Source organism: Quercus lobata, chromosome 2, assembly GCF_001633185.2.
Source record: "Quercus lobata isolate SW786 chromosome 2, ValleyOak3.0 Primary Assembly, whole genome shotgun sequence".
In the NCBI taxonomy this organism is placed as follows: domain Eukaryota; kingdom Viridiplantae; phylum Streptophyta; class Magnoliopsida; order Fagales; family Fagaceae; genus Quercus; species Quercus lobata.
In genome coordinates, this window is record NC_044905.1 from 53,276,888 (window position 1) to 53,304,425 (window position 27,538).

General features: G+C 32.9%; 2 protein-coding genes and 1 long non-coding RNA gene across 3 annotated transcripts; all 3 read right to left on the reverse strand.

The window, feature by feature from the left end:
- Positions 1–1,926: 1,926 nt before the first annotated feature.
- LOC115978019 (leucine-rich repeat extensin-like protein 3) lies at positions 1,927–3,043 on the reverse strand. The gene is made up of 2 exons (XM_031100053.1): positions 2,903–3,043; positions 1,927–2,455 (listed from the first exon to the last, which is right to left on the reverse strand). The coding sequence occupies exons 1-2, from the start codon at positions 3,003–3,005 to the stop codon at positions 2,175–2,177; spliced, it is 384 nt and encodes a 127-aa protein (XP_030955913.1). The 5' UTR covers positions 3,006–3,043; the 3' UTR covers positions 1,927–2,174.
- A 10,007-nt stretch (positions 3,044–13,050) lies between these two features.
- LOC115966313 lies at positions 13,051–13,758 on the reverse strand. Its single transcript, XM_031085567.1, has one exon. The coding sequence runs from the start codon at positions 13,756–13,758 to the stop codon at positions 13,051–13,053; it is 708 nt and encodes a 235-aa protein (XP_030941427.1).
- Positions 13,759–22,083: 8,325 nt separating this feature from the next.
- LOC115978058 lies at positions 22,084–23,078 on the reverse strand. Its single transcript, XR_004088631.1, has 2 exons — positions 22,993–23,078; positions 22,084–22,497 (listed from the first exon to the last, which is right to left on the reverse strand). It is a non-coding gene; the product is annotated as an uncharacterized LOC115978058 (long non-coding RNA).
- Positions 23,079–27,538: the final 4,460 nt, after the last annotated feature.

The window sequence follows — 27,538 nt, forward strand, 5'->3', positions numbered from 1 at the left end:
CTAACCATTTAGTAGCCACTAGTGGTAGTGTCCATGACCCCATTTATTTTATTTTTTAAAAAAAAAAGTTAATTAAAAGGAAAAAAAAAATACAAAAAGCAAAAGTATCTACAATTACACGCCTACACTACTAAACATCTTAAACTAAGTGAAATACTAAGTAGTAGAGTAAAATACTATGACTAAGTTATTAACACTTAGTCTAATAGCACAAAACTAAAGTAAAAGAAAAAGTCCAAAAGTACATATCATTAATGAACTTTGAATCTAAAGCGTGTAAACTTAAAATATATACTTTTTGTGCTCCTTAGAATCTATTTTTCTCTCAAGTTGTAAATTTATAATTACAAGCATTCTGGCAATGAGTTATCAATATGGAAGATTTTGTTATCATAATTGAAAAAAAATTTAGTCATGCTCAAAACTATTAGAATTGGAAGGATATGGAAGTTTTATGTTTTTTGGTTTTTAGTTTTTTTTCCCCCCATCACATGTATAATAGTAACACAAAAAGTCTAATAATAGTAGGTGCCCACTTAATAGGGGGGAAAAAAGCGTATTATGTGCAATTTGTTTCTTTGATTGATTTGATTCATTCTCTCTAAAAATTTGGCATTTTTTTGTTCATGTGAAAATATGGGTCAGCCCAACCCGCCCGCAACCTGATTACTTTGACTTTTTAAAAATGACCCATTTTTTAACCCAACCCATTTTGACCCACAACCCGACTAATTTGATCCGATCGTTTGCCATGTCTAAGACCCGAACTCAACCCAATCTATCAAGCCTCAAGAAATTTGAAATCCAAGATCTATTTTCAACCCATGATAACAACGCTTTCCTAGGGTTTTGTGCACTAGGGTTCCGAGCATATAAAAGCTATATTTTACAGTCGTCCATAGAGATATAAAAAGATACATGCTTTACAAGAGTTGCTAAGACTTTTTGTGCGCCTTAAGTTTTTGTGCCAAGCTGCTTCCAAATCTACAAGCGTGGATTGAATACCTCTATCAAACAATAGTAATCAATTGTTGCTATGTTGTTAGTCACATATAAGGTGCAAAGAAAACTTCTCTACAAGAATAAGTCCGATTGGATATTAGGGATGATATTGGTATATGTCAATAGTTTTAACTATAGATTAGTATTTTGGAATAGTCCAATTGGGGTAAGATTCATTATACTTATAACCGCTTGATTCTTGATTTGTGAATTATTCTAGAGTGGTGATCTAAAATTCACTTGGTGAGGTTTTTGCTTACGAAGAATTTTCCCTTCCGTAATCAAATCATCATGTCAAGTTTATTTTCCATTGCACTTTATTTAGTTTGGTAATTTGATTGTGCCTCCACTTGATTTGCATGTAATTTTTTGACTAATTAATTAATTTGAGTAATTGAATTTATTAATTGGTGGCGGCAATATATAACGCAACACCTTCTAAAATAGTAAAATAAAACAAGTTGAAAATCCTGATTATGAGTGAATTCAAAATCAATTTCACACTTCCTGATTTCCTCAATCTAATATATATATATATATATATATATATATATATATATATATGTATTTATTTATTTATATATTTCTTTTGTAAAGTGTCATAAGGACATAAGTATGACAGAAAGTTAATAGATATGATGTAATAGAAATGGTAAAATGATTTTTTTTTTTTTTTTTTTTTGGAATACTTGTAAATGAAAAGTGTGACTGGGATTGATATCATTCATTTAAGTTACTTTGCCCCATTCCTCTCAACATTCATATGTTGCTTTACCTCGAAAGTCATTATACATTTTTTCCTGTCGGATCTGTGAATAGCTTATATGACTTCTTTTGATTTGTATTTTTTTCTAGTATATGTGACAAAATAAATAAATAAATAATCTTATAACTCCGAACAATTTCAGAAAGGGAGACAAGATATAGTATTTGGAATTTGCATGGAATTGCATCAAATTAGCCAACTGACTAACTTTTAGTCAGAACTTTTATTTTATACACGTTACATCTAATAATTATGGAGTGCATAGAATAGTACATGACAAGGAATTATAAGCCACTAAACATGTATCAAACCAGATTCACTTTATTCTTAAATACTGCTCTTCACGAGAATAAGCAACCTAATGCTCATTTATTTCTGAACCATGGTGCTTCATATCTCAAGGGTTTTAAGGAGGACAACGCTTATATGCGCTAGGAGTACATCGAGGTCGAGGTTCAGGTTGGCAATAAGGCGTATTTTTCTTACTGCACGGAATTGCCGGCCTATTGCGGATTGGAGGTGGCGGTTTGCTGGGTGGAGTTGGGGGCTTGAAGGGCGAAGGTGGTGGTGGCTTCAGGGATGGAGATGGCTGCTTGAAGGGCGAAGGTGGTGGTGGCTTCAAGGATGGAGATGGCGGCTTTTTTATACATCCCCGCCCATAAGTACTACCTTTTGGATCACACCTACCTGGTATATGAGAAAAAGTTATCAGAATATGAACAAATTAAGGAAATTAACTAGGAACAGATAGGCCCTAACAATGGGAGCTTGAGTTTTATTATATATTGAAAATATCAAAAACTGAAGTACCAGATAACTAATAACTAGTATTTGGTCATACTTTATTAGAAAAATACTAACTTTTGTACGTGAATAAGTGATAATCTTTTAGGCCTTTTTCTCTTTTTTTTTTTTTTTTTTTTAAACATTATTTCAATCTACAAAATATTGAATTATTCATTGTTGACCAACTATTTTTCAACATAATTGAGCAACTGCTAGCATGAAAATTCAAAATCTTGATCAATGAACTTCTAAGTAAAAAATAAAATGATTATATTAATAAGAATGCTGCAACTTGAATGTAAAACACAACCATCTACTACTACTAGAAACTAGTTCTCCCATCACTACCTATCGGGATTCTTGGTTTGTCGACTCTGCTGCTAGCTGCAGCTGAAGAAGGAATGAAAAAAGTTGAAGCCAGGAGAAGGCAGACAATTAGAGTGGCCTTCATTTTGAGAGTTAGTGGTGCTAAGCTTCTCTATCCCCCATCTTATTTATAGACCACCCAAGCAGGAGCACCTGTAATGGTAATGGCTATTAAACTCACTGGAACAAGACAAAGTATCAACTGGGATATAATTGAAAAGTATTACAGTAATAAAAGGGTAACACATAAAACCAAATTAAGATAAAACTAAAAAGAAGACATAGAAAAATTGGCTAAAAGACTTAAAAATTGACTAGATCAAAGTTTTCTCTACGCTTGTTTGTTTATTTTTTATTTTTTTAATGTTTTTCTTTTCGAAAAAGATTGAAATGCATTGCCTTTACTATTCTTATTACGTGCTATCTTTAGTTCACAAATCTTGAAATAAAAGCAGAAATCAAAAATTTTAACCTGACTTTATTTGTGGAAAGATGAATGCATTTGCTTTTTTCATTTTTTTTTTTTTCCATTTTCGCAATGAACGTAATTATTATTCTTTGTTCAAATTTAAATATTTTGGTTTTCCTTTTTAAGACATCCCAAAATACGTGTAAAGTGGATAAATTTATTTCTACACAATTCTATAGTATTCTTCACTTTTTGTAAAACTAAAGAACAAAGAAAAATAATCTCAAATCAAAACATGTAACTTAGGATGGAATAAATAGATTATATGAGATTGATGCTATCAAAATAAAAGAGAATTCTTTGGAAGGTGCTTCTCGTTCGGATCCTCACCATTTCATGGACAGGATCTCTTTAAAATAAAACGATGGTCTAAGAAGTGCCACATCAATTAAAACCTACAACACTCAAACTCAACTATGGTTAATGTTTACTTAGTATACCCACCGATCTAAACAATTTTTTTCAAAATCTCTCTCTTTTCCAACCCATCTCCAAGCTTCACTCTTTCTCAACCCTGCCATTGCCGCTGCAACCATGACCCTCGTTCCAAACCACCTTTATCGCAGGGGCCACATCTCATAGCCCAGCATCACCAGACTGCTCTGCTAGAGCAATCACTACCTAGTAAGTTTCTCTCTCTGATTTTTTTTATTGATAAGCTCTGTTTGGTTGCTGAAAAAATGAAGGGAAAAAAACTATGATACCGCTATTTTTTATTGATTTATTGGTGCTGAATATGGTTTCTTTATTTCTTTATTTATTTTTTTGATAGAATGGTTTCTTTTTGTGTGTGTGTGTTTTTAATTTTTTTTTTAAGCTTTTGGTTTTGAGCTTGGTGGGGTGTTTCAGATTTGGGGGATTTATGGATTGTTTCTATCTGAATTTTTTCTAAAAGCAATGGGATTTATAAGTTATATTTTTTATTCCACACCCAAGTTTCTTGAGACTAGGATAAAAAAAGATTATGGATTGTTTTGATCTGAATTTTTTCTAAAATCAATGGGATTTATGAGTTATATTTTTGATGCCACACCCAAGTTTCTTGAGATTAGGATAAAAAACATAAAAAGGAAAACCATAAGCATAGCTATTTTTTTTTTTTTTAGAATAAACGGCAAAAGCAAAGCTAGTTTAAGATAAAGGATGAGCGAAGAATTAATTATTGGAAAATACTTCATATGCTTTGCATAAGTTAAGAAAAATGACATGAAAATGACAACATAAAAGAAAGGCATGAGGGGCGGGGCGGGGATGGGATAAAACAAAACCATGTGAGGTGACAGCAAAGACCTCATCCTTCGGATCCACCCAGCCCCATTGCCATCCCTACTAATGGGGCCTTATATTTTCTTGGGTAATAGCTGGGGCCTGGCAAAATATAATAGACCACTCACACTTACAAGAAAGTATATTATGTTTCCACCTTCATACAATATCACATTCGTAGGTCCTGATATTGTATAAAGCGAAAACACCCTCACAAACTTTTGTATTGAAAATAGGACACTTGTATTACACCATCACACTGATATTGAAGCTGTGTGGGACTCATTTACTTTGATTGGGATACTGTAGGGATAGGGAGCGGAAACAGCACATGCCTTATCCACACTTCACACCCCAAACTTTGGTATTGAAATTGGACACTTAAACCCCACACTGATATCGAAATCACAAGAATTCAATGCAAAGTGACTGATTCATCAGTGGGCCTTCTAGGTCTAAAGAAATTTCGTGGATACTGAATGATATCAATGTTCCTGCATCAAATCACCATCATAGAGACTTATAAAGTTGGCTAGACATAAAAATTGAATAGGGTAAAGTTATGTACCTTTATTTATTTAATTTATCAAAACTATGGAAATGAGTTTGCTTCTACTATCTTTAGTTTATTAATCACGTGGGTATCATTTTGCTCAACTGTCTATCATCGAATGAGAGATTTTTTAGTGATTCCAACCTTCTCTACCCTTGTCTTATATACACAATCAAGTAAAAGTGTGTGAAATGGACAATTAATTAAACTCATTGGAACAAGACAAAATAAAGTAGGATATTTAATATAAAAAATAATAATAATTAAAAAAAAATGATAGTTACAAAGGAAAATTGACAATTGAACCCTAAATATCTCAATTGGAAACATAAAAAAAAATATCAATTGAGTTATAAGGCTCTTGTTAATGGGACATTTTTCTCCCTTCATTTTTTGCAATGAACTTAATTTTTTTCTTTATTCAAATTTAAATATTTTGGTTTCCTTTATTGTGAATGGAGTTGCTTTATATCCTGCACAGTAAAAAGCTTATCCATGTAGTTATACTTTAATTAGACTAAAAGAGAAAAGTAACACCATCGTCCGCTGTCCACTTGTAATTGACTCTTAAGTCTTCACTAAGTCCAAAAACATTTGGCCACCACGTGTTTTCTACTTGACAATGACCAATGCTCACTTATTAGTCTGCTTTTTAATCATCGAAATTATTATGAAATTTCTTCTAAAAAAGAAACAAAAGATATTAAGTAATTATATATACGTAACTAATAAAATTCTCGTGCTACTAGTCTAATTCAGATAGCCTTAAGTTTGATGGCTTCAAATTTTGCAATGTGTGTGCAAGCCAAATGCAGTAAGTTTAAACTCTAAAAAACAAACCTAATTACACACCCAAATCCTCAATATGCTAAAGTACCAACTTGTAATTAGTGGACCTAATTTTTTGTATTTAATTTTCAACAAAAATACTTGTTGTGGTCTCATTTGTAAGTAATGAAATCCAATAACAAGTTGACACTTAATTAAACATGTTGAGGAACGACGTGTTTGGGTGTCAATAAATGAAACTATTTAGTCAACTTAGAATTTAATACATTTCATTGATTTTTTAGAAAATATTAAGATAGTCTCAATAAAAGTTATTATTATTTGTAACAAAAAATTTAATCTTTTTTTTTTTTGGCTAAATAAGCTATGCAGTTGTTTATCAAGAGATTGATGTGTTATAGATTACTAGTTTTGGTGGCACTTGCAAGGCACGTGCTACCCCTTGATTGCAAAACTTAAGATAGGCTTCTATCTAAAGAACTATGAAATCATATTCTCAAAAATACATGTAATACAATGTCATATAAAAATTTTGATTACACACAAACTTAGAGTAACCATATAACATATGAAATATCAATTTTTCTATGATAGTTTTTTATAACCTATTTTCCAAAGGCAATATCCACTCATCAAAAACTTTTAAGAATGATATTGAATATTATTATCCTACATTTTATAAGTTTCTATGATGTTTAGCTTTATTAGTTTTTAATAGACAACCTTTTAAGCAAGAAAATAATAATAATAATAATAATAAAACAAGATAAGAAAATGCATATGTGCAATTGAAGTCTCTGTTAGATAAAATTATAAATTTAGAAGATTGAAAACCTAGGAAATTAGTGTTTTCTAAGTAACATATAGAATACCTTATATCACGATTTCAACTTCCCAAGCATAACTACTACATAAAACTCAAAATACGTGAAGAAGAGTTTTGAGATATTAAAATTCAGTGGGGTATTTTAGATATAGCACAATGGAATATTTTAAGAATTAATCATAGGATACATTATATAGAGTATAGTTTAGAGAGTAATAGTAGGGGTATTTGCTAATTTCTAAAACATAAAGGAAAAATTGCTTGGTTTTATAGTTTAGGGGGACTTATAAACTACCCAAGAGTTTAAAGGGAGAAACGGCATTTTCCGCAAGTATTTTTGTCCTTAAAACTATATATGGACAAAATGTCAAGTAACTAATCCACAAAATGTCCATAAAAGTATTTTCCGCAGGTAACTAATCCAAAAAAGAAGTCTAGAAACACAACAAAATATCACAATACCTCTATTTTTAGTTGTGGTTGCAATCGGTCTAAAATTTTATTATTTTATTTTATATTTATTTAGACTTATAACGGACTTACACTTTAGTAGTTGTGAAAATATTATGACATAAGCAAAATGTCCCAACATTTTCACAATACCTTTTATTTTCAGTTATGGTGGGTTTGGTCTTATATTTTATTATTTTATTTCAACATATAAGGAACTGACACCTTAGTAGTTGTAAAAATATTGTAACAAAAACAAAATGTTACAAAATTTTCACAATAAATATTTTATTTTATTTTGACCTATAAAAAACTAACAACTCTTATGAAAATATTGTGACAATTTATTATGTCATTATAACTATTTCTAAACAAAAACATTATGTCAGCACATGTAAACATTTAAAAAAAAAAAAGAGAGAGAGAAAAAAAAAAAAAAGCGAGCTCAAAGTATCAAACCAATGTCAATATATATAAATATTAAAATTTTAAAAAAAATTAAAAAGGAAAAAAGAGACCGGCTGAAACGGTGAGTTTTGGCTCACCAATTGATTAACCAATGGGCCTCTTAGCCCTTTTTATATAGGTGTTGCGGGTTTAATTGGGAGCCTTTGATTCTCCTTATTTAGGTAATATAATATTAAAATAAAAAATATTACATGTATGATATTTTTATAATATTTTTATAACAAATTTGAAATGATAAATTGTTATTATTGATTTTTTTTTTTTTCATTTGTTTTTTTTTTAGAAAGAAGACAAAGGCGTTTTATTAAGGCAGGCTAGATAAATCTGTCTGGAAAACTGATACAAGGTCTGGTGGGATGTCATCCATCCAAACAGTCATAACAGGTAGAACTTTTGCCTTACAAGCTAGGGAGTGGGCCAGCTTATTACACTGGCGTCGTACCCAGGATGCAGAAAAAGTTGTAAAAAATGAACTGAGGAATAAAATATCGTTTATAAGATGACCATGCTGTGCTAAACTTCTACCTCTGTTTTTCAAAACTTTAAACAGAGATTCATTGTCGCCTTCCAGAACGATGTCTTCCAAACCGAGTTCCAGTGCAAGCTCCATCGTTCTCCGTGCTGCAAGTGCTTCGGTCTCGATCACAGTGGCTGGCAAAGGGATTTGTTGCGTCAGTGAGACCAATGCGTGACCTTCACTATTCCCGTATTACAATTCCCAGTCCAGTTGTATTGTCTTCAACGAATGCTGCCACGTCGTAATTAATCTTGTATCGTTGAGCTTCCGGCGAAGACCAGGCCATCTGATGTTGACCTCGGTGCAGAGATGGATTCGCTGAAGGTGCAAGAGCTTCGAGTTGTCTTTCCCAAGCATGCTCTGTTATTTTGTCTAAGGGCAGATCTGTTTTGCCGAGGCGGAGATTGTGCAGCGATTCCACATGTTCCATATGACAAGAGGGAATAGTTCCGGGTCCTTATTACCTGCAAAAACAAAACCCATAACATCAGTGAAATTTTTGCTACCCCTGAGTGCTTCATGATTCCATATTGGAGTTTGATTCCATAAGGAACTCAGCACTGGGCAGCCATACAAAGCGTGGACCGTGTCTTCTTGGTGCACTCTGCAGATATCACACAAACCATCAGAGGTGATTTTACAACGAGCCAAGTTCACTTTAGTGGGTAAGGAATTTAAGCATGCACGCCAGATCAGGTTTTTAACCTTATTTGGCACCTCCAAACTCCATATTTTACTCCAGAGAGGTTTCATGGCTTCAGCATTCGAGGGTCCCGGCTGTTGGAGCGTGTTTGCTTCTAATAAGAACCTGTACCCCGATTTAATAGAGTATTCTCCGTCCGCATTAAAAGGCCAAATCAGGACATCTTCTTGAATGGAGCGACATAGAGGAATATTCTTAATGGTAGCTGCTTCAAAGTCATAGAAGAGCCGGTCAAGCATATCATCTTTCCACGTTCTGTTCAATGGGTCAATCAAGTCACTCACCCAGACAGTACCATCCCCATCCGGTTTTGGTGTTAAAATTCTGGGTTTGTGTTTCACAGGGAGCCAATTATCTCCCCACACCAGTATCGAAGTTCCCGTACCTATTCTCCACACCGCTCCACGTTTTATTACCTCCCTTCCTTTTAATATGCTTTTCCAAGCGTATGAAGCATTACTTGGGGATCTTGCTTCCATCACAGAGGTATTTGGAAAAAACTTGGCTTTGAAAACCTTGTAGAACAATGATTGGGTGTCATGCAGAAGTCTCCACGTTTGTTTTGCCAAGAGTGCATCATTAAACATGGCTAAATCTTTGAAACCCATGCCTCCTTGTGATTTAGGCTTACATAATTCCGACCATTTCACCTAATGAATCTTTCGATTATCACCTCTTTGACCCCAAAAAAATTTGCGAATTAAGGCCTCAATCTCATTGCACAAAGTGAGTGGTAACTTAAAACAAGACATGGTGTAAGTGGGGAGAGCTTGTGCAACAGCTTTAATAAGAATTTCTCTACCTGCTTGAGATAAGAGCTTCGACTCCCATCCTTGTAGTTTCTTCCAAATTTGTTGCTTTATGTGGGTGAAGCTCTCAGTCTTGTTTCTACCCACCAGGGAGGGGAGACCCAAATACTTCTCATATTGTTGAACTACCGTTACTCCAAGCATATCCTTGATCCTATCTTGGATATCAGTATTGGTGGACTTGCTAAAAAAGAGTGTGGTTTTAGCTCGGTTTATTTGTTGACCAGAGGCACGCTCATATTTAGCAAGAATGTTCAACAAAGTTTGGCATTCCTTCTCCGTAGCCCTACAAAAGATTAAGCTATCATCTGCAAAAAGTAAATGGGTAAGTTTAGGACCGTTACGACTGATTAATACTCCGTGAATATCACCATGTGTTACTGCTTTATTTATCAATACATGCAGCCCCTCTGTGCACATGAGGAAAAGGTATGGGGATAAGGGATCTCCTTGTCTAAGACCCCTTGATGGTGTGATGTGACCCTGGGGTTCCCCATTTATCAACACCGAATATGAAGTCGTAGTAATGCTTGCCATCATCAGTTTCACCCATCTCTCTTGGAAACCCATTTTCACCAAGACTTTCTCCATAAAAGACCACTCTATCCTGTCATATGCCTTACTCATATCGAGTTTCAAGATTATAAATCTTGTCTTCCCTTTATTATGATTTCTCATGTAGTGCAGTGTTTCAAAGGCCACTAGAATGTTATCTAAAATCAAACGATTAGACATAAAAGCACTTTGGTGTTCTGGAATGAGATGAGGCATAATAATTTTCAATCTATTTGCTAGAACTTTTGAGAAAATTCTATAAAGCACATTACTCAAGCTTATTGGCCTAAATTGAGACACATATTCTGGATTCTCAACTTTCGGTATTAAAGTAATAAAAGAGTGGCAAAGTGATTGCGGGAGCACACCACTATTGAGATAGTGAAAAATGGAGTGAGTAACATCAGACCCAATCAAAGACCAATAGTTTTGGTAAAACAGAGGGGGCATACCGTCGGGGCCGGGAGATTTAAGGGGAGCCATCTGCTTTATTGCTACCTCCACCTCTTCAATAGTAAACTCTCTGTCAAGCTGAACATTCATGTCGGGTGTAACCACATATGGGATAGCGTCAATCACTTCGGTTAGGTCATTTGGCTCATCGGATGAGAATAGATTCTAGTAGAAATCAAGAATAGTAGTATTCACTTGTTCTTGCCCGCCACACCAGTTACCCGTGGCATCCCGTAACTTGGTAATGTAATTCCGTCGGCGACGTTGTGAAACTTTGCTGTGAAAGAATTTTGTATTACGGTCACCATCTCTAAGCCACATTACTCTTGAGTGCTGGCCCCACATCTTTGCTTCCTTATCCAGCAACTAGTTTACTTCCCTTTCTAACAACTTCATATGGGTTGAGTTTCCAGTCCGAGCTGTCTCATTTTCTGCCTGCTTGAGATGCTTACGCTTTTTTTCAAGGTCTCTTCTAACTCTTCCAAAACATTTTTTACTCCACCGACTCAGCTCCCTTCCGTACTTATCTATTTTATTGAGAACCCTGATGTCCCATGAGTCTACAACGCTCTCCCTCCACATGGCTTCAACTGTAGTAGTGCACCCTTCATCCGTGAGCCACATTTGTTTAAATCTAAATGGTTGGTGGAAACTCGAATCCATCCCTTTCGGAGTTATCCACAGTGGTTTATGGTCAGAGGTTGTAACATCTAGATGGTGGATTTTTGAACCCGGGAATCTAGTGAACCAATCTGTGGTGGCTAAACCTCTGTCAAGTCTCTCAAAGACTATATAATCTGTAAAGTGTTTATGCCAAGTGTACGGGAAACCCACATACCCCAAATCCATGAAACTACAATCATCAAGAGCATCCCGAAAGAGTTGCATCTATGAATGTGGCCGGGTTCTTCCCCCTAATTTTTCAGATTGCCGAGTGATCTCATTGAAATCTCCAGACATAACCACGGTGAAGTTCTCCTCATTTTCAAGTTCCTCAGCTTATCCCATGATTCATGTCTTTTTTGGGTGTCTGGTTCACCGTAGAAACCGGTGAATCTCCATTCCTCAGGTGTATTTTTATTAATTGTGGTGTCTATATGGTTCAGGGAGAAAGTTTCAATATCCAGGTTGAAATCTTCCTTCCAGAATAGTGCCAGACCACCTGCTTTATTTCTTCTTGGAACCTCAAACAGATTCTTCAATTGAATTCTTCTTTGCACTTGTTCTAGCCTAACTTTATCTGTCCATGTTTCGGCTATAAATACAACAGAGGGATCTTTTGCCCACACCAATTCTGCAAGCTGATCAACTGTCAATGCGTTCTCAAGCCCACGACAGTTCCACATTAGGAGACTCATTGCTTCTGGCAGGGCTGTTGAACAGCCTCTACCAATATCTGAACATTTTCCTTAGGAAGCTGAGAAACCACCATTTTCTTGTTGGGTAACCCAGTATGGTCTACATGGTTGTTTGCTGGCCTCTTTTGTCCCAAAATGTCAAGTGTGTCTGAGGGTGGTACCCCTCCGTTTCTGAGTAAACATTTCCAGGTTGTAAGGTTGGTTTTGTTTTGTGGAGTTACGTTTAGGATGGAAGTATCGGAGAGAGGTTTGGGTGGTGTAAGTGTCGAGGTAGAATTTTTGGAGGGAGTAGCATGGTATTATGTTGGTATGGTATCATGGGTTATCATGGGATTAGCTTTTTTTGGAGATATTGTCATGTTGGAGGTATCAAAGAGAGGTTTGGGTGGTGTAAGTGTCGCGGTAGAGTTTTTTGAGGGAATAGCATGGTACTGTGTAGATACGGTATTATGGGTTAACGTGGGGTTAGCTTTTTTGTGTGAAGGTATTGTCAGGTTGGAAATATCAGAGAGAGGGATGGGTGATATTGGTGACGTGGTGGGACATTTGGGATGAGGGGTGGGGTAATGTAAGTCATAGGTATTTTGGAATGACGTAGTATGGATTTTGGTATGAGAGGTGGGGTCATTTGTTTTTGGGATATTATGGGGTGACGTGGGGTGGGTGATATTTTGGGTTGGGATATTATGGGAGTTATTTTCGGTCAGAGGCAAATCATATTTGCTTAGATCGCGGTCTATATCTTCAAGAACAGTCTAGAAATCATTCATGTGAGTAGAGTGTGGCATAAATTTCGGGTTTGATGGAGACAAGTTTACAGTGGCCTTACCAGCAAGGGAAGTATCTTTTGCCTGCGGATTTGATGCCATTTCCGAGTCTGTACTTTCCATCTCGGGCTGTGTTGCCTTTTCAGATCAGTTTGACTTATCAGCCACCGGCGCGTGAAGGGTGGGTCGCTGGGAATGTTCTCCAGTCTGCTTGGTTGCCTTCGACGCATAAAAACCCAGGACTGAGAGTACCGATTTGCTCTTTCCATTAAACGGCGAAGCCTTGATCCATGATCCATACCGTTTCTCCGATTCAGGTAACGTCCCTTCACTTTCGATCCATAGATCGCAGTCTTTATCACTGTGCGTCAAGCATCCGCACCAATAACATAGGTTAGGGAGTCGTTCGTATTTGAAAGTGACCCATTGTTCCCTACTGTCATCAAAGGCTATCACACGTCCCCTGCACAGGGGTTGAGATATGTCCACTAACACCCGGACCCTCATAAAACTCCCCCCGTCCTCTGTTGGAGCATTCTGCAAGTGGCACACCTGACCAGCTGTCTCACACAGCCCCTCTGCCACTCTTTTGTTCATGAACCTAACCGGAATCCTATGCACCTGAACCCAAAAATGGGTGAGGTTAAAGGATAGATTTTCAACTTTAGAGTCCGCTTCGTACCGTTGCAGAACCATAAGATTGTTGTCGTAGCTCCATGGTTCGTTTGCAAGGATATTTTCAACGTCAGTTTTACTGTCAAAAATGAATAGTACTATATGGTTTCCAAGATTTTTCAATCGGAAACCATTTTTGGATTGCCATAAAGGTTGAAAAGTAGCTACAATGGCGTCCATATTTAAGGCTCTTTTCGTTAAGAATTTGGCTGCGATAATATACTCTGTCGTAGCCAAATCTGATCTCATCTGAAACTTGGGACCTTCCCATTAAGAAAGAGAGAGTCCATTCCATTTTTTTGTGAGTTCGTCCATGGAGGTAAAGTACAGTGTTTCCCAAAGATCCAAGAAAAAAAAAACCAACAAACCTTAGTGTAAACTTGTTACTCTAAGGGACAGAGGCACCTCCGATGAGGGACGACACTTCTACGGCCTAGGAGAAGTTAGAGTTTCTAACTTTCACTAGTAGCCGAGAAACAAAGCACCAACCTTGTTATTTTTTATTCTAATTTGAACCTATCACTGAAATTATTATTTTTCCATAAATAATAGTTAATAATAACCTGCTATTTAAGATTTATTGTGAAAATGTTGTAAAAATATTGAATGTATAAGATTTCTTTATATTAAAGCTTTTCATTTATAATCCAAACTCACAATTTTAGCTCAATAAAAGGAGAAATTATAAGATCCACATGGTGGATAAGTGATGTAGTCTACCATTCCACTAAAAAACTTCCACTTGTTTAAAATTGTTAGTTAAAAAAAATTTTTAAACAGAAATTAATTACTGACTCAGTAATTTTAAACAAGTGGAAGTTTTTAGTGGAATTGTGAACAAGTGACGTAGTCCACCAGAGGACTCTATAATTTCTCCAATAAAAGATAAAATTATACCAAACCAAAATGATTGTAGAAAAGATATAAAAGGCAAAACTACACTAAACCAAAGCTACATTAAAAAAGCTCCTGTAGAAATGCTCTACGCTCTTTTTATATAGTTAGTAGATTAGTAGATACATTAGACTCTAATTTTTTTAATAGAAGACTTAAAAATTGACCAGGGTAAAGTTTTTCGTCCCTTTATTTATTTATTTTGTCACAGTGATTGAAATGTGTTTGCCTTTACTTTTTCTTTTTTCGTTTTTTTTTTCTTATTTTTTTTTTTTTTTTTGTTTCCTGCTATCTTTAGTTTACAAATCTATACATAATTTTGCTAATATGTCGGGGGTATTTATTTAGCATCATGTACACGTCTCGTCCTTGAATTAGTTTAGTACAGTTTCATTTGGTTAATACCTCTTTCTTTTCTTTTCTCCTTTTTTTTTTTTTTTTTTTTTTTTTGAGAAGTTGGTTAATACCTCTTTGAAAGAGGCTAGGATAAGGAACCGAAGCAGAAATTAAGAATTTGCACCTTACTTTATTTGTGGAAAGATGAATGCATTTGGTCATTTTTTTTCTTTTTTTCTTTTTGTGTGGGTATAAAGTAGGTAAATAGAGAAAACTAAGAGCACTATTGGGTGCCCTTATGATATTTTGTTAAGGACTATTTTAGGAAAATTTTGATACCATTAAAAACCTCAATTGCCTTTTTTTTCTTATAAAAAGTTTTAAAAATTATTTCTTAGACTAATACCTTTAAAGCACCCACTACCTTTTCCCATTAAAATAAGGTCTCAATATATTTTAAGAAATCAAGTTTTTTTTTTTTTTTTTTTTGAGAAACTTTTAAGAAATCAAGTTAGATGTCTAAAATTTATATATTTTGATTAATTTCTTATTTTGATTATTAATAATTATGAACTACTTATTTTTGTTTCTTTATTAGAATGATATTAAACATATGTTTGTGGTTAATTGAGATTATGAAGTATCTAAGCATAATAATAAGCCCGAATTGAATTCTAAACAAATCGAGATACATTTTGCAAATCTTCTTGTGGTATTTCTTGAGCCACAACTTAAACCATGTATGAAATAATAAATAATAGTTTTTACGTTTATATTAGACTTTGTATGACAATTAACATTGTTTATTTATTTTATCATTAACAATCAACTTAGTATTATTTAGGTTTTTTTTTTAAAAAAAAATATTATCCTTTTAATCTTGTATCTCCTGAACTAAAATTTTGGTTCTACTACTTTATAACTCAAACTTTTTCTCGCTATATGATTGGAATTTACATAGAAGTCCCTCAAATAAGCCACCAACAGATTAGTCCACTCTTTTATTTTGCACACGTTACAATATACTATTATTATGGAGAGCATAATACATAACTAGGAACTAATTATAAGAGGCATCATAAAGCCCAAACCATATATCACATAAAACCCACTTTATTCTTAACTTCTCTCCACGATAATAAGCAACCTAATGCTTAATTATTATTTGTAACACAAAATTTACTATTTTACTCTTTTGGCTAAATAAGTTGTGTTGTTGTTTATTAACAAATTGATGTGTTGTACAATAAAGTAGACTCTAATTTTTGGTATATTACAGTAAGGGAAAGGTTTTGTATACAGCCATTAACGTATAATGGGTAATGTGGTAGTAAAAAGAAAATGACAAATGTCTAAGGTCTACATAATCATGTGCATTGCATATAACTCTTGGACACATGTTACTTTCTTTTTACTGCCACATAATTACTACATACAAATAGAAGTCCATTTGTTTTTTGTCTCCATTGCAAGAGCCTTGTGGTTTGTTTTTTGAATGCTCCATGGCAAGAGCCTTGTGGTTTGGAAGTAGATGGCGTGCTCAAACGAACAATATGGATCTCACTAACAGCACTGATATCAAAAGTAGAAGCATGTGTATTTTGAAAGGCTCCACCAAAGAGTGCGAAAAGAAATTAAATTCGTATGCAGTGTGTTCAAATGAGAAGGCTTATGTAGTTGTGGTAGCTCAGGATGGAAATGGAGATATTTTGAAGGTGTGGGATAGAAGTATAATGGTGTGTACGTAGTCCTAGTTTTGCTAAAGCTTCTGCCATAGTTTGGGCTTTACAACTGGCTAAAGATGAAAAGTTCCAAAGTATAATTGTTAAGGGTGATTCTAAGATCTGTGTTGATGTCTTAAATAAGAATTTGGATCAGGCATGTCAGAAGATTCAGCCATTATTGAATGATGCATTAGTCTTAGCTAATTCTTTTGTGAATTGTTGACTTGTTTTTGTTGGATCAAGAAGACTTCGAATAAAGTTGGCTAGACATAAAAATTGAATAGGGTAAAGTTATGTACCTTTATTTATTTAATTTATCAAAACTATAGAAATGAGTTTGCTTTTATTATCTTTAGTTTATTAATCACGTGGGTATCAATTTGCTCAACTGAAAAGGTCTTTTGTCATTAAATAAGAGTTTTGTTAGTGATTCTAACCTTCTCTACCCCTTTCTTATTTATAGACCATATATACAGTCAAGTAAAGGCGTGTGAAATTGACTATTAATTAAACTGATTGGAACAAAACAAAATAAAGTAGGATATTTAAAATAAATATATAAAAAATCGATAGTTACAATGAAAAATTGACAATTGAACCCTAAATATTTCAATTGGAAACATAAAAAAATATCAATTGAGTTATAAGGCTCTTGTCAATGAGACATTTTTCTCCCTTCATATTTTGCAATGAAATTAATTTTTTTCTTTATTCAAATTTAAATATTTTGGTTTCCTTTATTGTGAATGGAGTTGCTTTATATCCTGCACAATAAAAAGCTTATCCATGTAGTTATACTTTAACTAGACTAAAAGAGAAAAGTAACACCATCATCCGCCGTCCACTTGTAATTGACTCTTAAGTCTTCACCAAGTCCAAAAACGTTTGGCCATCACGTGTTTTCTACATGACAATGACCAATGCTCACTTAGGTGTGTTTTGGATATCGCTTATTTTGCAGAAAACTAAAAACACTATAGCAAAATAAATTTTAAATGTGTGAATAGTGTCATGAGACCCATTTTTAATGAAAATTTTGGTAAAAAAAGAGATTTGTGGGTTTTGTGAACAGTGTACGGGACCCACTGTAAAAGACAGAAATGCACTTATAAAAAAAAAAAAAAAAAAATGCCAGACGCAATGTTGTTCAGCACTATCCAAACGGTAACTTATTAAGATCTGTTTGGATACCGCTTATTTTGCTGAAAACTAAAAATATTGTAGCAAAATAATTTTTAAATGTGTAAATAGTGTCATGGGACCAATTTTTAATTTTTTTTCTGAATAAAGTACTTGTGAGTCCCGTGAACAGTGCACAGGACCCACTGAACAGTGCTCTATGTCTTCTAAAACGCATGAATAAAAAAATAAAAAAATAGAAAAGAGGAAACGCCAAACGAGAAACACGCAAACGCAATCAGCTAAATCCAAACATATTCTGAAATTTCTTTTGAAAAAGAAACCACGTGTTTTCTACGTGACAATGACCAATGCTCACTTAGGGTCCGTTTAGATACAACTTATTTTTACTGAAATTGAAAACTGAAAACACTGTAACAAAATAATTTTTAAATGTGTGAATAGTATCATGGGACCCATTTTTAATATTTTTTTTCTAAATAAAGTGATTGTAGGTCCCATGAACAGTACCGGAACAGTGCGTGAACAATGTTAAACAGTACGGGAACAGTGAATTTTCTCCCCTCTGAAACGCGTGCAACAGGAAAAAAAATTAAAAAAAAATAATAATAAAGAGGAGAAAAACACAAACGCAAAACTCAAACGTGGATCCAAAGCCACACTTATTAGTCTGCTTTTTAATCATCCAAATTATTATGAAATTTCTTTCAAAAAGAAACAAAAGATATTAATTAATCATACATAACTAATAAAATTCTCGTGCTACTGGTCAAATTCAAACAGCCTTAAGTTTGATGGCTTCAAATTTTGCAATGTGTGTGCAAGCCAAATGCAATAAGTCTAAACTCTAAAAAACAAACCTAATTACACTCCCAAATCCATAATATGTTTAAGTGTCAACTTGTAATTAGTGGACCTAATTTTTTTTTATTTAATTTTCAACAAAAATACTTGTTGTGGTCTCATTTGTAAGTAATATAATCCAATAACAAGTTGACACTTAAACATGTTGTGAAACGGCATGTTTGGGTGTCAATAAATGAAACTCTTTGGTCAACTTAGAATTTAACATGTCAAAAGCCTTGTAGCTAAATTGACACCTCCCCATGTACAAAGTGCTTGGGGGTCTAGGGGGGAAAGAGTTCAAGTTGCAGAGTTAGCAGCATGTTGTAATTATTTCTCCCCAAAAAAAATTAGAATTTAATACATTTCATTGATTTTTTAGAAAATATTAAGATAGTCTCAATAAAAGTTATTATTATTTGTAACACAAATTTTACACTTTTTTTTTTTTTTTGGGCTAAATAAGCTTTGCAATTGTTTATTAAGAGATTGATGTGTTATAGATTACTAGTTTTGGTGGCACTTGCAAGGCACATGCTACCCCTTGATTGCAAAACTTAAGATAGGCTTCTATTTAAAAAACTTTGAAATCATATTCTCAAAAATACATGACATACAATGCTAATCTCATTCATTGAAAAATTTTGATTACACACAAACCTAGAGTAACTATATAACATATGAAATATCAATTTTTCTATGATAGTTTTTTATAACCTATTTTCTAAATGCAATATCCACTCACCAAAAACTTTTAAGAATGATAGTGAATATCATTATCCTACATTTTATAAGTCTCTATGATGTTTAGCTTTATTAGTTTTTAATAAACAACCTTTTAAGCAAGAAGATAAGAAAATGAATATGTGCAACTAAAGTCTCTATTAGATAAAATTATAGATCTAGAAGATTAAAAACCTAGTAAATTAATGTTCTCTAAGTAACAAATAGAATATCTTATATCACGATTTCAACTTCCCAAGCATGACTACTACATAAAACTCAAAATACGTGAAGAAGATTTTTGAGATATTAAAATTTAGTGGGGTATTTTAGATATAACACAATGGAATATTTTAAGAATTAATCATAGGATTCATTATATAGAGTATAGTTTAGAGAGTAATAGCAGGGGGTATTTGCTAATTTATAAAACATAAAGGGAAAATTGTTTGGTTTTATAGTTTAGGGGGAACTATAAACTACCCAAGAGTATAAAGGGAGAAACGGCATTTTCCCCAAGTATTTTTGTCCGTAAAACTATATATGGACAAAATGTCAGGTAACTAATTCACAAAATGTCCATAAAAGTATTTTCCCCAGGTAACTAATCCAAAAAAGAAGTTTAGGAATACAACAAAATGCCACAATAATTTCACAATACCTCTATTTTTAGCTGTGGTTGCAATCAGTCTAATATTTTATTATTTTATTTCATACTTAATTTGACTTATAACGAATTTACACTTTAATAGTTGTGAAAATATTATGACATAAACCAAATGTCCCAACATTTTCACAATACCTTTTATTTTCAATTATGGTGGGTTTGGCCTGATATTTTATTATTTTATTTCAACATATAAGGAATTGAAACCTTAGTAGTTGTGAAAATACTGTAACAAAAAAAAAAATGTTACAACATTTTCACAATAAATATTTTATTTTATTTTGATCTATAAAGATCTAACAACTCAACAATTATGAAAATATTGTGATAATTTATTATGTCATTATAACTATTTCTAAACAAAAACATTATGTCAGCACATATAAACATTTTTTTTTTTTTTAAGACAAAAAAAAGAGTGAGTTCAAAGTATCAAACCAATGTCAATATATATAAATATTAAAATTAAAAAAATTAAAAAGGGAAAAAGAGACCGGCTGAAACGGTGAGTTTTGGCTCACCAATTGATTAACCAAGTGGGCCCCTTAGCCCTTTTTATACTGGTGTTGCGGGTTTAATTGGGAGCCTTTGATTCTCCTTATTTAGGTAATGTAATATTAAAATAAAAAAATTATATCTACAACATTTTTACAACACTTTTTTAAGAAATTTGAAATGGTAAGTTGTTATTGATTCTAATTTAAACCTATTATTGAAATTTTTTTTTCTGCTAATAATAGTCAATAATAACCTGCTTCTTAGGATTTACTGTGAAAGTGTTGTAAAAATATTATATGCATAACATTTCTTTATATTAAAGTTTTTCATTTGTGATCCAAACTCACAATTTTAGCTCAATAAAAATTAAAATTATACCAAACCAAAATGATTGTAGAAAAGATATAAAAGACAAAACTACACTAAACCAAATCTACATTAAAAAGGCTCCTGCAGAAATGCTCCTTCACTCTGTTTATATAGTTAGTAGATTAGTAGATATATTAGACTCTAATTTTTTTTAATAGAAGACTTAAAAATTGACCAGGGTAAAGTTTTTCGTCCCTTTATTTATTTATTTTGTCACAATGATTGAAATGTGTTTGCCTTTACTCTTCTTTCTTCTTTTTTTTTTCTTTTTTTTTTCCTGCTATCCTTAGTTTACTAATCTATACATAATTTTACTATTATGTCGGGGGTGTTTATTTAGCATCATGTACACGTCTCGTCCTTGAATTAGTTTAGTACAGTTTCATTTGGTTAATACCTCTTTCTTTTCTTTTCTTTTCTTTTTTTTTCTTTTTTTTTTCTTTTTTTTTTTTTGAGAAGTTGGTTAATACCTCTTTGAAAGAGGCTAGGATAAGGAACCGAAGCAGAAATTATGAATTTGCACCTTACTTTATTTGTGGAAAGATGAATGCATTTGGTCAATTTTTTTCTTTTTTTCTTTTTGTGTGTGTATAAAGTAGGTAAATAGAGAAAACTAAGAGCACTATTGGGTGCCCTTATGTTATTTTGTTAAGGACTATTTTAGGAAAATTTTGATACCATTAAAAAACTCAATTACCTTTTTTTTCTTATAAAAAGTTTTAAAAAATATTTCTTAGATTAATACCTTTAAAGCATCCATTACCTTTTCCCAATAAAATAAGGTCTCAATATATATATTTTAAGAAATCAAGTTTTTTTTTTTTTTGGAGAAACTTTTAAGAAATCAAATTAGATGTCTAAAATTTATATATTTAGATTAATTTCTTATTTTGATTATTAATAATTTTGAACTACTTATTTTTATTTCTTTATTTTAATGATATTAAATATATGTTTGTGGTTAATTAATTGAGATTATAGAGAACCTGAGCATAATAAGAAGCCGAATTGAATTCTACACAAATCGAGATAGATTTTGCAAATCTTCTTGTGGTATTTCTTGAGCCACAACTTAAACCATGTATGAAATAATAAATAATAGTTTTTACGTTTATATTAGACTTTGTAAGACAATTAACATTGTTTATTTATTTTATCATTAATAATCAACTTAGTATTATTTAGGTTTTTTTTTTTTTTAATATTATTCTTTTAATCTTGTATCTCCTTAACCAAAATTTTGGCTCTACTACTTTATAACTCAAACTTTTTCTCGCTATATGATTGGAATTTACATTGAAGTCCCTCAAATAAGCCACCAACAGATTAGTCCACTCTTTTATTTTGCACACTTTATAATATACTATTATTATGGAGATCGAGCATAATACATAACTAGGAACTAATTATAAGAGGCATCATAAAGCCCTAACCATATATCACATAAAACCCACTTTATTCTTAACTTCTCTCCACGATAATAAGCAACCTAATGCTTAATTATTATTATTGAACCATGGTGCTTCATTTCTTAAGGGGTTGAAGGTGGGCAACGGTTATATCGGTTACATCCAGATCGAGGTGGCCTATTGAATGGCGGACTTGGCCTCCTATAGGGTGGACCTGGCGTTGGTGGAGTTGGCGGCTTCAACGGTGGAGCAACTGGCTTCAAGGGTTGAGCTGGCGGCTTCGAGTGACAAGCACGAATATATGGATTACACTTTTCTGAGATATATATGAGATAAATTTATCAGAATATAACCAAATTAAGAAATTAAGGAGAAAACATACATGGAAGAGAGCAATTAGAGCAAAAGTTCCATAAATGGAAAATCTCAAACAGTGAAATTACTTGACAAGTAATTTGCTAATTAGTACGTGTTTAGAAACTTAAAATTTATCAGAAAAACTCTAGCTTTTGGAATTGAATATATGATTATCTTTTAGGCCATTAAAAACAAGAAAACTCATTTGATTTCAATATCGGTATCTTAAAAATCATTTAATTTTGCCCAGTCTTTAACAACAATTTGAAATTAATAAGCTTATATTCAAAATATTTTTCAACATATGTAAATGAGTAACTGCTACTACGTAAAAGCTTACTCAATGAACAAAATCAAAAGTTTATTTTAATAAGTACGCAACAAAATAAATTAAAATACAACTATGAACTATCTAGCTACTAGAAAATTCAAAATAGTGCTCTCGCGAGGTAACCTGATGCTGCATTTGAAGAAGGAATGAAAAATATGGAAGCCAAGAGAAGGCAGACAATGAGAATGGCCTTCATTTTGAGACTTCTTGATTCTAAGCTTCTCCACCCTTATCTTATTTATAGGCCATACATCCAAGTAGAAGTGCGCAAAATGGACCATTAAACTCATGGAACAAGACAAAATGAAGGTAGGTGATTTGAATTCAAGACATCTCCATTAGAAACATCATTAAGTAACAGTTGAACTACAAGCTTTTAATAATTAAGATATAATTGAAAGAAAACTTTAAAAAATAAAGCTGGCTAAAAAATTGATTAGAATAAGGTACGGTTTGGATTGCGCGTCTACGTCTGGCGTCTGGCGTCTGGCGTTTTGCTTCTTTTTTTCATTTTTCAAGCCACTTATATTGACTTTCAGAGACAAAATTTACTGTTCATGAAGAATGCATGCACCGTTCACGCACTGTGCATACACTGTTCACGTATTTAAAAATATTAAAAATGGGTCCCATGGTACTATTCACATATTTAAAAATTATTTTGCTACAGTATTTTTAATTTTCAGTTTTAGCAAAAATAAGTTCAATCCAAACGGACCATAAAGCTTTTTGTAAATTTATTTATTTATTTATTTTGACAAGACGATTGAAATGAATTTACTTATATATATATATATATATATATATATATATATATATAGGATTGAGTTCAAGTTACACCTAGTGTAACTTTAAACAATATTACACCACTCAATATATTTTAATTAGATGTGAATTTTGACAAATCCACCGTTAGATTATATTATCTTTATATATTCTCCATGCTTGCAAAATTTCAAGGTGATCAAAGATTAATAGTCATGTTATCAATCAATTGTTTAAATTCAAATTTTTATAGTTTAAAATAATGCATAAAAAATGAGTTTATGGATTAAATAGTAAACAACATCCAATTAACATAAAAATTGGCACGAATATTAAGAACATATAGAACATGTAATTCAACAGTAAGATTTTTAAAATATGAATTCTATAACAAATTATTGAGTGGTGTAATATTGCTTAAAGTTACACTAGGTGTAACTTGAACCCAACTTATATACACACACACACACATATATATATATATATATATATATATATATATATATATATTGGTGGTATCAAAAGATAAATCATTGGAAGGTCTCTCCCTAAGGGAATGCATTCAAACCGGTCTTGGCGTAAAACCTCATCTCAATTCCCAGCAGTGCTTTAATGAAGACCTTATTTTGTTGATTTAAAATAAATAAATAAATAATTTCAGTTTTAGTGCACAAAAATATTTTTAACAAAATAAGCACCCACATCCTCATAACTCTACTAATTGCGAACCTCATTAAGCTAGCAAGCAACAGCTAATGGTCTATTTATTCATTGGATACTATCTAAATAATTCAAGGGTTTAAGCTTGTCACTGTTATCTTATTGCACTTTGAAAAGTCTATCTTGGATATACAGAGGAAATTAACAGGCGGATTGGTCTATTTGTAGTTGACCCCTAGTCTTCACTAAGTTCAAAAACTTGTCAGCACTTCTTTTTTGTCTATTTAATAATAACCACTCATTATGTCAAGACCTTTGTAGCTAAACCGGCACTTCTTGGTATTTTTAACAATAACCACTAATTATGCCAAGAATTTTGTAGCTAAACTAACACTTTATAAATTTTCATAAAAAATTGTTGAGGATACCAATTCTCTCTCCCCTTGTTACCATCATATTCATCTAAAAATAAAAAATAAAAAATAAATAAAGAAAACAAAAACAAAACAATAAACGACTAATAAAATCTCCTACCAGTCGAATTTAAGCAGACTTAAGTTCGGGTGGTTGGCTCAAAATCAAGCCAAGGCGATGGATGAGACTAATTGAAAAACTTTGAATTTAATAGATTTTATTGTTCTACTTCTATCCGAAAATAATAATAAGACGCTCAAACCTCACATTGATATTGACAGAAGAAATTTCAATGCAAGGCAACGGTTCAGTGGGCTTTCCAGTTTCCACAAAGATACTTCGAGGACATTGCTTGAAATCAAAAATGCGCCTGCGTCAAATCACCATCAAAGAATACTATCTAGCTACTAGAAAATTCAAAATAGTGCCCTCACGAGGTAACCTTCAGCGGCATTTGAAGAAGGAATGAAAAATGTGGAAGCCAAGAGATGGCCGACAATGAGAATGGCCTTCATTTTGAGACTTCGTGGTTCAAAACTTCTCTACCCTTATCTTATTTATAGGCCATACATCCAAGTAGAAGTGTGTAAAATGGACCATTAAACTCACTGGAACAAGACAAAATGAAGGAAGGTGATTTGAACTTAAAACATTCCTATTAGAAATATCATTAAGTGACAATTGAACTACAAACTTTTGACAATTAAGATATAATTGAAAGAAGACTTTAAAAAATAAAGCTGGCTAAAAAATTGATTACAATAAAGTTTTCTGTAACTTTATGTTAGTTTTTAGACCCCTTAAAACACAATTGGATTAACCAAGGTAATTAGCCAAGTTGTTACTTAGTCCAAATTAACAAATCTAGGTTATCACAATCAAACAATTATATCATGCAAAGCAGTGGAAAAATAAATAACACAACGATATGATAACCCAGAAAAACCAAACCGGTAAAAAACCTGAGGAGCATTTAACCTAGCTATCCTCAAGGTAAAAAGCAAATCCACTAGAAAGAATCAAAATTCATACAATAAGACTTACAAGCCCCCACGCTCCACTTCTTATTGCTACCCACCAGTAGAACTTACTGACACGACCACGTGAAAGCTCCGAATCCACAGACTTCTTCTTTCTTTGGCCTTTGCAAAACACAAACACCCCCATTTGTGACTTTGAAATTCCACTCAAAGGTTTAGCAACACAAACTCTCATATTTATGACTCCAAGACCACCCTTGAAGGCTTAGATCATCAACACCTTTGATAACTAGAGAAGGCAGCAACTTCTACAACACCGGATCTTGAGATTTTTCAAGGAATAATACCGGTAGAAGACATAAGAGAGCTTTTGGATACAAAACCCTAGATCTACAAAAGAGGCACAAGATGCACTCTAATCTCTCTAAAAGACTCTCAAAACCTCACCTAGGGTTAGCTTATAATGTCCTTTAAATACTGGAAAAAACGGCTTGCAATTTGGGCTTCAAACGAATAAGTTATGGTTTTTTTACGTTTGCTGATTTTGCTAATATGCGATTTTGGATCAATCGAATCTGTCTTTCGATCGATAAAACCAACCAGCTTGTAACTCATTAGTTTTTATCCCAAACTTGAGTTTTTTGTCTTGTGCTTCAATGTAGGCCATTCTAAACTAATAAGACTTAGTTTTTGTCATGTTTTGTCATGGTTTGCCAACATTACAAACTCAAAACCTAACACTTTATTTATTATGACAAGACGATTGAGATGAGTTTACTTTATTTATTTATTTATATATTAGTGGTATCTAAATAAAAGATAGATCATTGGAAGGTCTCTCCCAAAGAGAATACATCCAAACCGGTCTTGGTGTAAAACCCCATCTCAATTCCCAACAGTGCTTTAATGAAGACCTCATTTTGTTGATTTAAAAAAATAATAATAATTACAGTTTTAGTGCACAAAAATATTTTTAACAAAATAAACACCCACGTCCTCATAACTCTGCTAATTGCAAACCTCATTAAGCTAGCAAGCAAACCTCATTATTGCACTTTGAAAAGTCTATCTTCTTGGATGTATGGAGAAAACTAACATGCAAATTGGTCTATTTGTAGTTGACCCCGAGTCTTCACTAAGTTCAAAAAATTGTCGGCGCCCCTTTTCTGTCTAATTAACAATAACCACTCATTATGCCAAGAACTTTGTAGCTAAACCAACACTTCTTAGTATTTTTAACAATAACTACTAATTATGCCAAGAACTTTGTAACTAAACTGGCATTTTATAAATTTTCAATAAAAATGTTTAGGATACCAATTCTCTCTCCCCTATGTAACCATCATATTCATCTTAAAACAAAAAACAAAAAACAAAACCAAAAAAAAAAAAAAAAAAAAGACTAATAAAATCTCCTACCAGTCGAATTCAAGCAGACTTAAGTTCGGGTGGCTGGCTCAAAATCAAGCCAAGGCGATGGATGAGACTAATTCAACAACTTTGAATTTAATAGATTTTATTTTTCTACTTCTATAAGAAAATAATAATAAGACACTCAAACCTCACATTGATATTGACAGAAGAAATTTCAATGCAAGGCAATGGTTCAGTGGAGATGGAGTAAGGCAAAACTATGCCAGGTGGGAGCGAAGACCCCATCCTTCGGACCTGCCTTGCCCCGCCCCATTGCCATCCTACTAATGGGAGCTCATAGATGGGGCCTTATATTTTCTTGGTTAATAGATGGGGCCTGCCAAAAAATAATAGATCACTCACACTTATAACACTTATAAGAAAGTATATTATGTTTCCACTTTCATACAACATCACATTTGTAGGTACCATGATAT

Excerpts from the sequence above, each read along its gene's own strand:
- LOC115966313 (XM_031085567.1), bottom strand. The coding sequence starts at position 13,758 with ATGGACGCCATTGTAGCTACTTTTCAACCTTTATGGCAATCCAAAAAT.
- LOC115978019 (XM_031100053.1), bottom strand. The coding sequence starts at position 3,005 with ATGAAGGCCACTCTAATTGTCTGCCTTCTCCTGGCTTCAACTTTTTTC. Across the intron at positions 2,456-2,902 it reads CAAACCAAGAATCCCGATAG|GTAGGTGTGATCCAAAAGGT; the intron begins GTAGTGATGGGA and ends CTCATATACCAG.